Below are 17,166 nucleotides of genomic sequence, written 5' to 3' on the forward strand. Positions count from 1 at the left end.
AAATTGAACCTAATCTAATCTAAATAATACTAGTCTTGGGTCGTTTCAAACCAATTAAATAAGAATTAGAGATTGATTCAATTGAGTTTTAGTTAAATTAAGTTCAATTTGATCTATTGAATTATGATTTAAGTCAATTGAGGGCTAATTGGTATAATTTAATATTGATGATGTTTGAAAGAGATGTTTTAAATATATTATTTCATCCCGATATAAACATAATCGGTATGAGATGATGTTATTTTCCTGTCAATGACAGGATGATTCCCTTCAAGGATTAGTGGGCCGTCAGATGTTGCGATTAAATGGTTCCTCCATCTAATGTTGGGAGGAATATGTTCTCACTTTAGCGGGTGAGGGAAATCACTCCATCCATTCTTGGAAGTATAAGTTTATCTCCATCCATTGTTGGGAGAATACAAACTCATCCTATAGGATAAAACATCCCCATTCGTTATTGGGGGAGTGCTCCTACGAGTATTTGGTATACACTAATGAGATGATTGATTTTTGATCATGTATTTATTTTCAGTTGATGTATATGGGTTCTTACTTACGTTGTTGAAATTATTTTATTTTTAATTTTAAAGCAACCTCCCGATAACACTAGTCTGAATTAATCAGTTAAAATTTATTTATTTTTAATTTTTAATGGAGAGTAGACTTTCCTCTACTGCTAAGTAGAGCACTTGAATATTTTTTCAAGTTAATATCACTTTATTTTTTAATAAATATTTTTGACTTATGATTTGATGAATAGATAAATTATAATATATATTTATAAGTTATGAATAAAATGATATTTATTTATTTAATTCGAAATATAATTATAAAAAAAATGTGATCCTAAAAAAAAAAAGTTCTACGATGTGACAAGGAGCACTTTCTCCGTTCATTTTCTTTTTAACTCGTATGTCGTTCTTGATTGTCTCTTTTCTCACCCCTTCCTAAAAGAGAGAAGAAAAAAAAACTCACGAGCCGAGGGTGCTGACAAAAAGATGATGACAATCATGGGCGCTAGCAAGGGCAACTGATGAAACGAGGGATATTTTTATTAAATTGATGATAAGTAAAAACCGAATAAGTCATTTGATAAAAATCATAATATAACTTATTTAGATAAAATATTTTTTTAATTTTTAATTTTTGGTGTTTTTCCAAAACTCATGGGATAAAATGGGAGTTTATTGATTAGGCAAATGGCTTAATTTTTTTAATAAATAGTAAAATAAATATATAAAATAAAGTTTCAAGTCCTTAATTTTAATTGAATTGACATGTCATAAGAGAATTCTCATATTTGGAAACTATAGTATTTGGAGATTACTATTTGTAATATCTTTTTTGTTATTTATAACCCACATTAAAAATTTTAAATATTTCTAAGTTATTCTTTTATAAATAAATATATATGTCCTCAATTTATAACTTAATTCAAATAAAATCTTCTTATTCCTTGCGTATAATCCTCCTTTTCTTCTTCTTTATTTTATTCTGATTCTCCTCTGTGTCCTCTTAATCATGTGACAAAAAAATAAAGAAAAAACGACAAATATTGAAATGAAACAAACTGAAGATCAAAGAGAAGTATATGAGAAATAGTTTTTAGTATTATATATATTTTATAATAGTTCAAAAGATACTACTATCTTTTAGTTAGTTATATTATCACAGAAGATGTCCAGGAGGCTATAAGAAAAGAAAAAACTGAAAAAAAGATAAAAATAGAATAAAAGGGATTATAAATAGTAAATATATTATTTATTAATTTTAAAAAGATTATAAATAGTAAGAAGGAGACTCTAAATAGTAAGCTCATGATATTATAGATCATATATCGATTGAGATTTTAAATTTTAAAATTAAAATTTTTATTAAGTATATAATGTTTAATTTTATTAAGTTAAAATTGAGTCAGATATAATTTTTAAATTTTAATTTTATATAAGATAAATTTTTTTAATTTTGTAATGTAAATAAATATTTTAAGTTTTAATTAAGTGAGTCTGATATATATAATGTAAAAACATATTTTTGATTTTTAATTTTTATTAAGTGAGTCTAGTGTATATTAGATAATAGTTAAATATAAAAAATATGTAATTTTTATTTAAATGCAACCCAAGTCTCGCATGCGGGTCTGCATTCATTATGCATCAGACCGCATCGGACCGGGCCGTGCTTTGTGCACCGGTTGCAGACCGAGCTTAACCCTTGGCCTGATGACCGAGGTTTGCCGACCATAAATGACAATACAAGGGCGTGAGGTTCGTCTACTGGAGCGAGCGGGAAATGTCTTTGGACGTCCTCGAGAACCCTAGCCCGCGGCGGTGGCGCTTCACCTGGGAAACCCTAGCCCACATCCCCACCCTCCGCCTCTATCTCTTCCACCCGGACGTCCACCCGTCCGCCCTGTGCGGAAACCTGTCCGCTTCCCTCCAACTCAACCAGTCCCTGCTCCTTGTCTCCTGGATCGATGACAGAAACGGAGGGGGAACGGGAGATGTCGTCTCTCTCAGGGCTCCCGTCCCCAAGGTCTTGATCGACCCGAGCTGCCCCGTGGAATGCCGGGCTATGGACGATCATATCGAGATCAAGCTGGCGTTGGTCCTCCCGGTAGATCATCCGGTCATGATGGATTTGCGCGGGGTCCTCGATTCTTATATGGGCGAGATGGGCAGACAAGAAGGTGGGCTTTCGGATCCGTTGGTTCCGCTCCCTTTGGATTTAGGTTAGTCTGGTTATCTTTTAGGTTTGTGTTCTTGTCAGTTTGCTGAGAAAGACCTTTGATACATGTGGGAATGCTCATCAATAGTATTGTTCCTCAATGCAATCCAGATATAAAGAATCTTTCTGCCGGTGGTGTACATTTCTTTTGCAAATCCTGCTCGACAAAGCTGACAAAGCAACCTCTGAGGTGAATTGTGGCCTTTTTTTCCGGATCGAACCACCAACCACCATAAATGTGTTCTTAGTTGCATGAATACCAATATATGTGATGTATTATTTGTTGCAATTGCTCATTATCATGTTTGATCAGAATCTATTTAAGAGTTGTAACACAGTAAAATCCTATTTTGCGCATTATATAACCTATGCAATTATTTTTTCAGCATATATGTTCAAATTTCTTATGGAGATTTAGCTCAAGTAGTTTTTGACAATATCATAGTTGAGAACAAAACTTGAAGTTGCTAAATTGGTCTTTAATCCTTTGCCATGAGTTTGTAGAAATATTGAGTTGTTGTTGTCCTATGCTTCTTTGTTGTACTTAAATAAAGCTTTTTCTAAATGGATGACGATGTTGCTGCTACAAAACGTGTTTCTATTGGTGGTGTGATATTAACAGTTGATCTTCTAGTCTACCAGGTAACTGAAATTATGCTTAAACTGTTGCAACCTCAGATATTATATAAGGAATACTGACAGCTCTATGGTGATCATTTACAATATGATCGTTACTGCTGATGCTACCTCACTTATCTTTGTAAGCTTGTTTGGAAGCACCAAGAATAGACTAGAGATTTGTAGCATGCTATATAATTGGTTTAATTGCTTGCACTATTGGTTTATTACAGGGTTTGTTGTGCGGTGGTATACCAGTATGCGGCATACCGCGTACGCGAACCACCCTGTATTGAACGGTCCAGTTAAATTAATAAAATATTCAAAGAAATGGTGGGGCCCATGTCCAAATCAGTGTAAAAATGAAAACAAAAAGAGATTAGGGCTCGTGAATGCAAGCCCTCTTCTCGCGTAAGGTATCGTTGTTGTCGTTTTGTCTTTGCTGCCATTGCCACTTCGCCATCACGTAAGGTGCCATCGCCTCATCATCGTCGCTTCGCCTCTGCTATCGTTGCTGCCTCATCGTCGTGTAAGATGCTGCGGCCTTACCATCGCCGCTTCCCCACTACTGCCACCGCTGCTGTTATCGCTTCGTCATCGCGTAAGATGGTGTTGCCTCGTTGTTGTTGTTCTTTTCCTCTTCTTTCTTTTTCTTTATTCTTGCTCCACTTCTTCCACTTCTTCCCTCTTCCTTCCTCCTTCCTCCTCTGTTCCTCTACCTCTCCTTCTACTTCTCTATCGTTTCCTTCATCACCAAGCCACTAGTACACACCGGTATACTGTGTGTCGGTACACTGGTACAGATTGGTATGCATTATTCTTGTAGTCTGCTGACACTGGTCCGGTACTTGAAAAGGCAAATCCTGGTTTATTGTACTTAATATGAAATTTGATAAATAGAGAGACATTTGGATCTTTATCCCAGGGAATGCCCAATTAACAAGGACCATTACATCTGACCATACAGACTTGACAACTTAATTCCTGTGAAAAGATGATATGCTTCATCTTCTCAATTATCCATTATGGTTCTTAGCTGAAGCTGGTCGGAGAACAATCTTTTGTTATGTCATGGTTAGATTTCAAGGATGTGCTTATGTTCATTTGCATCTAATTGACTAATCAGGACTGGGATGTTGATGCTTGTCCAAAACCTTTTGCCTTGTGTTAGATATCTATGTAGTCATGCAGCTGTAATTTTGAGAGATCTAGAAAGTTTTTTTGATTTTTTTCATAGAATTGCTTTATTCTCCTTTATTTGAGTAGGATACTCTATAAAAATAAGGGTTCATGTTACCCTTGCAATTGTGGTGTTAGCTCAGATAACGTAGAACTTAAGTTGAAAAAGAAAAAAATGACTTTTTGGAGAGAAAGGAGCTAATTGGAAGCAATGTTAGATGAATAGTTTAATGAATGGAAAGGGCGAGAAGTTAGTTTTTTTATTGCTTTAAGTTTACATTAACATGCATGAAGGTCTGTCTTTAGGTACAAGTTGACATTAACTCTATGTTACAATTATGAATTGAAAAGTTAGAGCCATGTTTCCTGCAGGAACTCTCTACAAATCTAGATTATTGATAAATTGATCATGAGAATGTAAAGCAGGATAACTTTGTAAGGTAGCTTTGATGTTACTTATGGAAGCTGTGCCAGTTGGAATTAGTTTACTGGAATTGCAATTTCCTTTATATTTACTGTGAACAATATTATATGTTTCTTTTTCTTCAAATTTGTTTAACTTTTCCTTGTACTTTAAATTTTTTTCCCACTAAAGTGGTTGCTGCTTGTAGCTTTTGAACCTCTTAATGTCATTCTTATCTTATTAACATAATGGATCTTTTCACAGACACTTTGTGGAAATGCCATCAGTGAATTGGCGAGAGGTGGCAGACAATTGGTTTGGAACTTGCTGCTGTTCTTTTGGAGGTATCAGCGAGAAATTAGTACGTCAGTATGTTAACAGATACAGCTGTCATGAAGGTACATGTCTACTAGATGGTGCTTCAATAATCATATGCCAAGATGATCTAGAGGGCTATTCATTTCAGGAGCTCTTAGCTGGATTTTCTGACCACAAAAATAAGGACCAAGTAGCTTGTATTGTTATAAATGATTCAGTAAAAGGGGGTAGTGGTCAAGATTTTGTTGAAGACAATGCTGATGTCGGTGTGATGCCAGGTTCTTCTAGCAAGGAAGATGTGTGTATGGATCTTGCAACAGAACTCCCTATTAGAAAGAACACTGATCTTTTATCTAGCCCAATACTTAAATCATCAGATATCTGTAACAATGTGCGACGAAGAACTGAATGTGGCTTAAAGGGATGTTCTAATCCTATTGGATCAAGCTTAGATGAGATACAAAGTCCCCAACATGCAGATTTCTTGAATCTTAACTTAGATCATTGCTGTGGGAGTTCTGGGAAGCCTCTTCCAGAGCCTTCTGATGGGTTTCCTTCGGAAGCTCATTGCAATATTTGTGATCATAAATCAAACAATTTGGTAAATTATGCTTCTGGTGGATCTATGCTCGATGTGCCAATTATGCCTGCCAAAGTCCAAGAGTCTATGACGAGTTCAGGCCTTTCAGGAAGTCAGAAGTGGCTACATAATAGTTCTCTTGGAGGTGGTTTTATTGTTAGAACATCCAACCTTTCAAATGATATAGAATGGGTTGGATTCTCATGCAAAAAATGCTTATCTATGATTGGGTGCTATCCTTCTTTTAAAAGCACAAATATCCCTGTAGATGGAGGAATCCGGCTATTTAAGTGCTACATTTCTACATCTGTTCCTGCCGGTGGACCTTGTGACATATTCAGGTCAGCTTCCTTCTGGATGCATTCTGTATCTGAAATATCTTGAATCAACATGACTGTGGGAATGGACACATTTTATAGTTACACAATGATGTAACTGCACATTAATATTTTAAATGCTTATTCAATATTCTTTTGGATATCATGTCTGGTGGAGATCTGTTTCAGCTCACATTCTATAAGGGTTCTGGGACGTGATTGTAAAGACTTACTAGATGGGATATCCTAAAATTTGTACAACTGGGAACAAGTATTTCTTACGTATCAAAAAAGTTCCAGACACCTCCCGGACCTAACAGAATCTAACCCAATAATTTTCTTCGTAGAAAATTGTACATCAGTGGTTTTTATCTTCATTTCACATGCTCTGATACAATCATACAATGCACAAAGTGTTGGCAATTTGTAGCAATATGAGATACAAAGTAAACTGTAAATTTTATTTCTCATTATAACATAAGCACAAAGCACTTGCTGAAGCTTCTGAAGATAAATTGGTTTCAAGTATCTGAAATTGCTAATGTTTTTGTAAAATTGGCATATGCAACCGAAAGTTTTAATCCTTGTGAAATGTAGAGATAATTGTTTGATATATCTGAAGAGTTGAGGTTCTATTTCTATTCATCCATTCAGGCCATTACACAATTAACATTCCTCAGTATCCATAAAAGAAGCTTTGGACAAGAATATGTCTAAGTACATGTTTTTATTATCCATCGTTGTATGCTATCCATTTTTCTTCATTTGTGTTATTTGTAGATTACAGATTTAAAATGCAACCTTAAAAATTTGAGTTACCTTTTTCTTTTAACTTACACAATCAGTTTTCCAAACCTTGTATCAAGAATTATTTTGTATTCCTAGATTGATTTATGCATGTCTGCATTCACCATTATTTGGGTATTTTGGACCCATAAACTTAGTGATTTAAAGACTCCTTTTGTGAGTTCTCTAGTTTCCAAATGGATGTCAAGGATGTTATTAGACTACGAGAATTTGGCACGATTCCAATTTTTATATTGCCAAAATACTGTGTTTGTATTTGATACCAAACAACTTGGATATTAAAAACTGTTAGACTTTTATGGTGCATATACTGGAACCTGTCATTGTCTGTGCGTTCATTAAGTGAACTTCTGTTACATTAAACTGTTTGCTATTTAGTAGCTTGTTCTGATTAATACTTGTGACTTGTAATGCTCTTAATTATTTTTCCCTTTAAGTGATGTGTGCTTATTTGCTGAACTATCCTTCTCGGGCAGGAATCACACATTGCAAAGAGTTCTTGCCAATGTGTTTCTTGAAGGCGCTGAAGAGGAACTTTCATACAGAATAATTGTCAGGGATTTGAAGTTGAAATCTCCAATGCTGCTGTTAGTTCTTTTAAATTCAAAAGCCTGGATCTCCAGTGGCTACTGCTCAGAAGATAGCATGGGATCACTTTCTGCAGCAGATCTGCAACCTGTTCTGAAAGTACTTTATTCGGATTGTAGTATTGCTTCCGAAGCAAATTCAAGGTATATTATTCCCTGTTCTATATTGATTGTATTGTCCTATCACCTTCATTTGTACTGATAGTAATATGTTATGAGCATGCGGATGAAATCCATAATATATTCTTATTGTTATTTGATTTACTCTATGTAGGTATTGTTTGTGTCTTTGTGATTTAAGATGAATGTTTGATTCCACTATTGAACCAGTTTCCTTTACTGCTAGGACTTCATTTATCTTGTTGTACTTTGTAGAGTTCTTGATGTCAACTAGTTGTCCGTTAATGGGAGCAGGAACTTTGAAACCAGTCCATTAGGCTGGTGACCTGTATAGTTCCCATCAATGTTATCTGGTAATCATGCCAAAACTAGCAAAAGGAAAGGGTTTTTTTGGTTGTACACAATAGTACTCCTTCAGTGAAAATAACATGCATGTACTGGATTTTAGAGGAGTCTATCAGTGTCTTAAAAAAAAAAGAAGGTTTCAGGTTATTTTGGTCACTTAATAAGTATTCCTCTTGTATTCTTCAGGGTGAATGGGTGGTTCTGTGCTTTTATATATCTAGATATAATGAATTTGATCCTGTTGAGTTTGCTGGTGAAACATAGCCACTGTGAAGACTATTCTAAATCGAGTGAAGTTGTGTTAGAGCATGGGGTGAAAATAAATCAGGTACAGAATGGAATCTGGACACTTGGGGGTACAAATTTAAGTATATATGTTAAATGAATGCTATATATTTTAATTTTGTTGTTCTAAGCAAATACAAAGCAAGTTGGTTGTCTGACATATATCAACTGAATTATGTATGAGGCAGATATGGATGTAAATATTTCATGAACCAAAGATATGACTACGAGTAGTGAAGTCAGTATTTCAAACACAAATGACATTTTTGGCTAAAGCAAATGAAAAAAAATTATGAGAAGAAAATATGCCAGACTTGGAAAAAGCCAACGTAGTGGCATCTTTTTGTAGTTTAAACTTTAACGTAGGTGAGTACTCTAACTAATCACTTTGAAATATGAATTTCCATATATACAATATGGTTAGAACTTAACCCATATTATTTGTGTCTACAAGACCTCAAATTGAAAACTTTAAATATAGACATGAATTTGTGTTCAAAACTTCAAATCACCATAATAGGCTTTCTGTTCATAGGGGTAAAATCTTTCCCAGATGCCCACGTCGGCAGGAGCCTGGTGCATTGGGGTCACCGGGTTCACACTATGAATATGAGACCTAGTTATTTTTATCTAACTATATCAGCTTGAAATGAATTTGGATTCTAGTTGACACATTTCATCCCTAGACACATTTTATTCCGAGGGACGATACAAGAAATTTGCCATTTTAAAAATTCATATTCTGTATTACCTAATAAAATTCAAATCACAAAAACAGTCTCTATGTTCATAGGGGTAAACTCTTTCCCAGACCCCCACATTGGCAGGAGTCTTGTGCACTGGGGTCACTGGGTTCAGCCTATGAATATGAGACCTAGTTATTTTTATCCAAGTATGTTGGCTTGAAATGAATTTGGATTCTAGTTGACACATTTCATCCATAGACACATTTTATTCCTAAGGAGGATACAAGAATTTTGCCATTTTAAAAATTCATATTCTATATTACCTAATAAAATGTCTTTCCATGCTTGTAATCATGCACTTTCTTAACAAGTCTGTATATATTGCATCTGCAGAATTATTGAGGATTGGTCAACCAGAAATCATGCCGAAGAGGTGTATATGACAACATGCCTTGTGGAAGAATTAATAATGTGTCTGAAATCAGCTTTGTACAATCTGCCACCATCTTGTTCTTCTTTGCAAGGAATGTCATTATCATTCTTGGAAAGGTAACTAATGCTTGGTATTCTTGACCTCATGACTTAATGATTAAAATCCTTATTCTGTATGAGGTGATTCAGGTTACTTGAAAACTGACGGAGTCCCTCAGTTCTAACTAGTATATCATATAGGCTCAGCTATATATGTTTTGACTGCATCACAACTTAGCAGTCATCACTTTGAAATGGCATCAAACCTCAGCTCCTGAAGCATGATTCTGGGAAGTTCTTGCAGGAAGATTTATCTGCATTCAATTTTTGATCTTTTTGAGGATATAATGGATGATAATGCACACCTTACAAATACCAAAATAGGCCAATATTGTGAGCCAAGTACCTCAGGAGTAGTAGCACTAGCTATCGAAAATTCTGACAGTGGTAGGTTCTTACAGGTCGGAGAGAGGGATCAAACGAGGATGACTGGTTGAACCATTTCATTTGTACTTAAAGCCTGATTGATGCAAAGGGGCTTCATTGTTTTCCTCAAGCAGTTGTTGAAATGCGTGTAAAAGACAATGAGCTGGGATACAAGGGAGCTTCAGAATACTTTGGAATAATAGAATGGTGGGGGCAAAAGCTCTTACAGGTTGTAGAAAAAGATCAAACAAAGGTGACTGGCTACTGTTTCATTTGTCTAAAGCCTGATGAGTCATAAACCTCTTTGTTTTCCTGGGGCACTCTGTGAAATGACTGCCAAACACAATGAGCCAAAAAAAAAAAAACATGAGAATAATCTGGAAGATTGAATAGTGGTGCTGCTGATTAAGAGAAACCTGCATTTTCCAGTGGTGAGTGCAAGGAGGATATAAAAGTACAATTATACATGAGCAAATATTTTGCTTTTGTTTTGGAGGAAAGACTTTCAGCTTAGTGATTAGGAAGCAGAAGCTGGTATTCAGAGTGATTATGAAGAGGTGACCACTAAAAAGCTGGATGATTTAGCCAGCATTTAGGGAAAAAAGAGTTTGTCACACAGCTTCTAAGATCAAGGTCATTAACACAGTTACATGATAAAATTACCCCTGGAGAAGGGTTAAAGGACTCTTGTCTGAAATGGAACTCACTTATAATTATTAGTAAATCAGATGAGGTGAAAGAATAAAGCTTCTAATAAATTAGGCGCAGAACCTTATGAAACCAGTACTTGGTAAGGGAAGCACTTAACAAGAGATATCATTAGGCACTAAACACAAGCACAAGCAATGAATTATTGATTTTCTCTGTGCCTATTCACATTCTCCAATACTGAAGATCATTGCATTTTCAGACTCACATTTTTGCCTCGTCGAGCTCAGCGTGGTTTGAATTTGCCTTGTTATATTGACTTATGGAATGTGTAAAAGGGAAAGCTATGGCAACAATAAATAGAAATGGCATTCAAGCCTCAGGCCTTGCATGTCTTGGGTTCTCTTATACAGATCATTCTTTTGGTAAAAAAATAAAAGTATATGATAATGGAGTTACCCTTTAGTAGTTTCCTTGAATTCTTTTTTTGTTTTGGTTTACACTTCATCTTTGCCTCCTATCTAATGATCGCAGAACAACTTGTGGGTAAATGATGTTTTCAATTTGGATAGATATGTCCATCTCGGTGAAGGTGAACATGTGGTTCAAAATTGTGTTCAATATGTTGGTTCAAGTAGAGGTAAGTAATGAATTGCTTCTGCTTGCCAGATGAGGTGCCGCTGGAAGTGTCGAGCGTCTTTGCTAGATTAGAAACTTGATTTAATCTCGTGCTTTTACTGTCTAGAGTACCAGGAGAAACTTCTTCAACTTTGCTAGATTTAACTTTTTCGGACTAGGAAAAGGCATAACAGTATATAAAGCTCATTCAACTTGATATGACATTGAAGTCTTCAATGACCTCAACAGGCACTTTGTTAGCTGGTGGAACGATCTTTAGTCTATTATCAGCAAAATTATGTCTTTGCTTTTGTAAATATATCTAAGTGCCCTAACTAAAAAATATCTTTGTTAATATTTATCATTAATCATATGATAGAATCCATAGTGTTGCTAAGTTTTTGTTGTGTTTTTTATTCTGTTGGTATATTATTATTATTATTATTATTATTATTATTATTATTATTATTATTATTATTATTATCATCATCATCATTATCATCATCATTATTATCATCATTATTATCATCATTATTATCATTATCATTATCATTATCTTTATCATTATCATTATCATCATCATTATTATTATTATTATTATTAATATTATTATTATTATCATCATCATCATCATCATCATCATCATTATTATCATTATTATTATTATTATTATTATTATTATCATCATCATCATTATCATTATCATTATCATTCGCGGAGGTGGCCAACACGGTCGCCGACGCCGCGGGCGAGGTGCTGCGCAAGTACTTCCGCCAGAACTTCGAGATCATCGACAAGGAGGATCTCAGTACGTGCGTCCACCGTCTCCTAAGATTACTGATTTCGTATTACTTTTCATTTTCTTTCTCACCTGTTTTGGTTGTTCGTTGTAAACGAATGGTTCTTCGTAGGCCCGGTGACGATTGCCGATAGGGAAGCGGAGGAGTCCATGGTTTCGATCATATCGGAGAGTTTTCCTTTGCATGCTGTGTAAGATTAGTTAGTCGCCTCTTTTCTTGGGTGTTGTTTAGCTTCGGTTGAGGGGGAAAAGGAGTTTCTTGATGTGGGCAATGTTTTGGTGTAGTTATGGCGAGGAGAATGGTTGGAGGTGTAAGGAGAAGTCTGCTGATTATGTTTGGGTTCTGGACCCAATTGATGGCACAAAAAGCTTCATTACGGGTGATTTCTTTGATCTTGAATAGTAAATCTTCAATTCAAAAAATATGAGAGAATTTGAGAGTGTTTGAGCTGATGCGTCTGTGCTGGTATGATTTGCAGGGAAACCTTTGTTTGGTACTCTTATTGCCGTTTTGCACAAAGGGAAACCAGTATGACTGATACATGCATCATAAGTTATTTGTTTGTTTTAATAGACTAGGTTCCATTTTACAATGTATTGATAGGCTATATTATGTGCTCATATGTTATTAAAATGGTGAAAACTTCTTTCAGTATACTGAACCAAAAGAGAGGTGAATTGAATATTTTATTTTATTTCCTTTTTCTAGTTATTATAACTTTCGCATACATAGATAAGGTCCTGAAAAATCATTGTACTCCTGCTTGCTCAAACAATCTATTTAAGTCCACCAACCAAACTAATTTCAGTAACAGATGGTTGGGTCAAATAATTTAGTGAGCATCTAGTCTTGTTACATTTCAACTTTTTCTTGTAAGTCCATACCAATTAAGTTGTATGACCTATGGGTTATTGAGAAGGTTGATATTTCTGCAGCTTTTCAATTAGAACATATCCTTTTGGAAATTATATGCTGATAGTTGAGTTAGTGCTCAATAAGTAGCGGATTGTGTGAGTTTATTGTAATGGGCTATGAACAGAAAGTGACCAAAACTGAACAGGTTTAGGGTTATCATGCTATTTTCCTGTCAGTAGAAAAGCAATGTCTGTTGTTCAAATAGACAAAAGAGAATAATGTACATGATGGAGAAGATAAATGAGCGGGCATTAAGCAACAGACACTGTCAGAGAGTGGAGAAGATAAGAAGTGGTCTTTTGCCAAATTGTACTAAATAACACTTTGTCTGTAAGATAACAGGAAACAAAAAAGTATACTATACATTGTTTTTTATTTTTAAAGTATGGAATTTCATTGAAAATTAGAGAACTTAGTTGGAGGGTTGGATGATCTACAAGCAATGTCCACTTTACAAAAAGTGGAGAACTCAGATGTTCTCCCAAAAAGCGAGCTGGTGAGCTTTGCAATTGACAGCTCTAGGGATATAGGAAAAACATGAAACGACGGTTTAAAAAAAGCTTAACATCATATATAATTTCACAAAGAAACCAAGGGGTTTCTTGTGAGTGAGCATTAGTTTAGACTTTAGACCCATAGGTGGTTCCATTGTTGGGCTTCCTCGTGTTTTAGAGCTTCAAAAAAGGGCATAGCCTCAGCTATTGTTGAGTTGTGTTCCTTGCAGGAAGAGCATCCTACAACAATAGTTCCAGTGAGAGGGGAAATGAAGATGAAGCCATACTTGCAAGAGAATCGGGAGAGGTGAAAGAACCATCACAATATAAAATGTAGTCAAAATTTCCTTCCCTAGTGGATTCATAGAGATCATAGTTCTACTCCCCTTGAGATCAGGATCACCTTGATAAATCTCATTCATGAGGGCTAGCCGCCCTGAATACTAAGAATGGAGGTTTGACATGATTATGGAATTTGACCTTATTTCTATTGAGCCAAGGAGACTAAATCCCAGAGGAGATGAGTATAAGGATCTCAGTTGGAGTGGTAATTGCTATAGTTGTCCCTTTCCCTGAGCTAAGTACTTATGAACCAAGGGCCAAAGTGTTGGAAAACCTTGGGGAGTATCACATGCGTAGCGGAAAGCAAAAAAAAAAGGGGTTTCCTAAAATAATCTTATCGAATCGTCGTGCAAAGATAGGGAGCATAAAACTTATGAAACCGAAAACTGCATAAAGTGGTTGAGACGTTTTCACCTAGGGGAACTCGTATGTCTCCTAAGATTGCAGATCCTAATTTGACGGAGCTATCGCAAACTCCTCTCTAGTAGTGATCCATACGACGAATGCAATAACGACACACCTCGTGCAACACGTTCTTTCCTCGCGATTGCACACCACCACGCAGCAGCGCACAAGGAGGGATCAGTCCATCTTGTCGTCCTCTCGCACTAGAGAGGGGGCAGTTGGCTAGAGGAAGAAGGGGGGGAGGAGATGAGGAGGTTGGCGACAATAGGGGTCTAGCCTATGACCCTTTTAGTCCCAACTTATATTTATAAAGAGCCTCCTTTAACTAACCCTAATGGATCCCTCTTATTAGGTATTGGATCTCTATTCAATTACCCCTGGCTTAATGGATATTGGATGCCCATCCAATAACCATTCTAAGCTCTATTAGGTCTCTCCCAAGGATTTATTAAAACAGGGGCTTATCGGATATCCCATACTTGATCCTTTATTCGTTGCTTTGTCCACCATATGTGTGACCCTCTAGGCTCAATATTGATCTGGCTGTGAGTTGCACTTGTTATAACTCTTTTTGACTCAGAGCTCCTTCTGACTCAATGAATTATTATCCCTATAATGATTCACTCAACTTATCGACTATGGACGTGCTAGACCACTACGCCATAGTCCCTAAATGATATAGGGGATCTAATCCATTGGATCTGTCTGTCCTCAATTACCTTGTATCTATAGTCCCTCATCTATCTAATATCCTAGAATCCGTAAACCGGGTATGGTGCTGTCAGGCCTATAGAATCCATTCGAGTCTCACTCTAATTAGATTCTCTTGGAGAACTCTTTCTATCAATCTGAATCTCTGCTTATCGGATTCATAGCGATCCGATTGACCCTGACCAGGGATTTGCCGGAGTGAGAACACACAGGATATTCTTCTCATGATATCGAGAGTGAATGATCCTCTATTGGCACCCAATTACATTCGTAAGGTTGGCTACAATTCCTAGTGACCATCTGTACTAGATTCGGAACTTCTATACCTACAAGTCTAGTATCAAAGAATATAGTACTTAAACAATACATCATTGGTGTCTCAAGTCTAAGGAATAGATACACAACTGGGACTACGAAATTACTGTCTGACGATTAGATATCATTAACCAATCAGCATTCTGTAAGTGGATCATTTAGTGAACTCATTCTCCAATGAGCACTTGTACTATATCCCTAGTGTCCCCACATAAGCAGCTATGAGACCAGTTGCCTCTATCATATGGATGAGTATATAGCATACCGGTCTTTCCAGTTATCTTGATGTCCTTCTCGAGTAACTTATGACTAGGAATATTTAGGATATGTGTTTAAATGTGAATTGGTCTCATTATCATGATTCAATTCCTATTACACAGATCCAAAGACATCATAATATATATTCATCACATAATATAAAGTGAGAAAATATAATAATAATAATAATCAAAAGAGATTGTGTAGTGTATCACATGTGTCGTCACTCACGTGATTGACTTGTAGGGCATTTGTAACTATCAATGTCCCACTTGACCTAAAGCCAATCATCTTGATCCCCATCAGGTTCCGGTGACGCTCGAAAACAATCTGAGACAACAGTTTTGTTAGTGGATTTACAATGTTATCTTTGGATGAAATTTTTTCTACTGTTATATTACCATGGGCTACGATCTCTTTGATCAAGTGGAACCTCCTCAGAATATGCTTGGACTTTTGATAGACTTGAGTTTCTTCGTTTGAGCAATCGCCCTATTATTGTCGCAATATAAGGGAATCGACTCCTCGTTGCCCGGCACAACTCCTAGATTTGCGATGAACTTATTCATCCAGACTACCTTATTTGCTGCTTCTATCGTAGTAATATACTCTGCCTCAGTGGTCGAGTCAGTAGTAGTGTCTTGCTTAGAACTCTTCCAGCTTATTGCTCATCCATTTAGGGTGAACACATACCCTGAGTTTGACTTGCTGTTATCAACATCGGATTGGAAACTCTATCTGTGTAGCCCTCAACCTTGATATTACCTCCTTCGTATATCAGTAAAAGATCTTTAGTTCTTCTCAAGTACTTAAGGATATACTTTACTGCCTTCCAATGTTCCAAACCTGGATCCGCCTGATACCTGCTTGTAACACTTAGAGCACGCACTATATCATGCTTGGTACATAACATGCATAATAGATCCTATCGCATAGGTATAGGATATCCTATTCATGTCTGCCCTTTCTACAGGAGTCTTTAGGGACATACTCCTGATATGTGATATTTTATATCTTATTGTTATGAGTCATCTCTTGAAATTTTTCATTGCAAACCTTTTTGATAATGGTGTCTATACATCTGGACTGGGACAAGCCAAGCATCCTCTTGGATCTATCTATATAGATCCGAATCCCTAAAATGTAGGATGCTTCCCCTAAGTCTTTCATGGAGAAGTGTCGAGTTAACCAAGCCTTAATCGTTGAGAGCATTCCTACATTATTATTCCTAATGATTAGGATGTCATTTACATATAACACCAAGAAGGTGATAGTGCTCCTATTTACCTTCCTGTACACATAAGTTTCATCTTCATTCTTAATGAAGTTATAAGATCTAATTGCCTCATCAAATTTTATGTTCCAATTTCGGGAAGCTTTCTTTAGTCCATAGATGGACTTGAGCAATCTGTACACCTTATTTGAACTTTCCACATGAATCCCTCAGGCTGTATTATATATACCTCCTCCTCGATGTTGCCATTGAGGAACATAGGTTTCATGTCCATCTACCAGATCTCATAATCATAGTGTGCTGCAATGACCAACAAAATTCGGATGGATTTCAGCATGACTATGGGCGAGCAGGTTTCATCATAGTCAACACATTGCCTTTGACGTCACTCTCCTACTATTTCCACTAAGAATGCGTTCCTTCTCAAGGAACACTGCCCTCTTGGCAACAAAAATCTTTTGGTTCTTGGGGTGATATAAGTAATACATACAAGTCTCCTTGGGGTATCCCACGAATTTGCACCGTTTTGTCATTGATTTCAACTTATTGGGGTTGTG

The 17,166-nt window shown here is 36.2% G+C and overlaps 1 protein-coding gene and 1 long non-coding RNA gene across 2 annotated transcripts; both read left to right on the forward strand.

Moving 5' to 3' along the window:
• Positions 1-2,258: 2,258 nt before the first annotated feature.
• LOC135587741 (uncharacterized) lies at positions 2,259-9,580 on the forward strand. Its single transcript, XM_065079474.1, has 5 exons — positions 2,259-2,731; positions 2,839-2,917; positions 5,192-6,166; positions 7,426-7,680; positions 9,366-9,580. The coding sequence occupies exons 1-5, from the start codon at positions 2,293-2,295 to the stop codon at positions 9,523-9,525; spliced, it is 1,908 nt and encodes a 635-aa protein (XP_064935546.1). The 5' UTR covers positions 2,259-2,292; the 3' UTR covers positions 9,526-9,580.
• Positions 9,581-11,825: 2,245 nt separating this feature from the next.
• LOC135589073 (uncharacterized) lies at positions 11,826-12,586 on the forward strand. Its single transcript, XR_010476588.1, has 4 exons — positions 11,826-11,943; positions 12,047-12,125; positions 12,220-12,314; positions 12,414-12,586. It is a non-coding gene; the product is annotated as an uncharacterized LOC135589073 (long non-coding RNA).
• The last annotated feature ends 4,580 nt before the right edge of the window (positions 12,587-17,166 follow it).

The sequence above is a fragment of the Musa acuminata genome, chromosome BXJ1-8 (genome assembly GCF_036884655.1).
Source record: "Musa acuminata AAA Group cultivar baxijiao chromosome BXJ1-8, Cavendish_Baxijiao_AAA, whole genome shotgun sequence".
Classification (NCBI taxonomy): domain Eukaryota; kingdom Viridiplantae; phylum Streptophyta; class Magnoliopsida; order Zingiberales; family Musaceae; genus Musa; species Musa acuminata.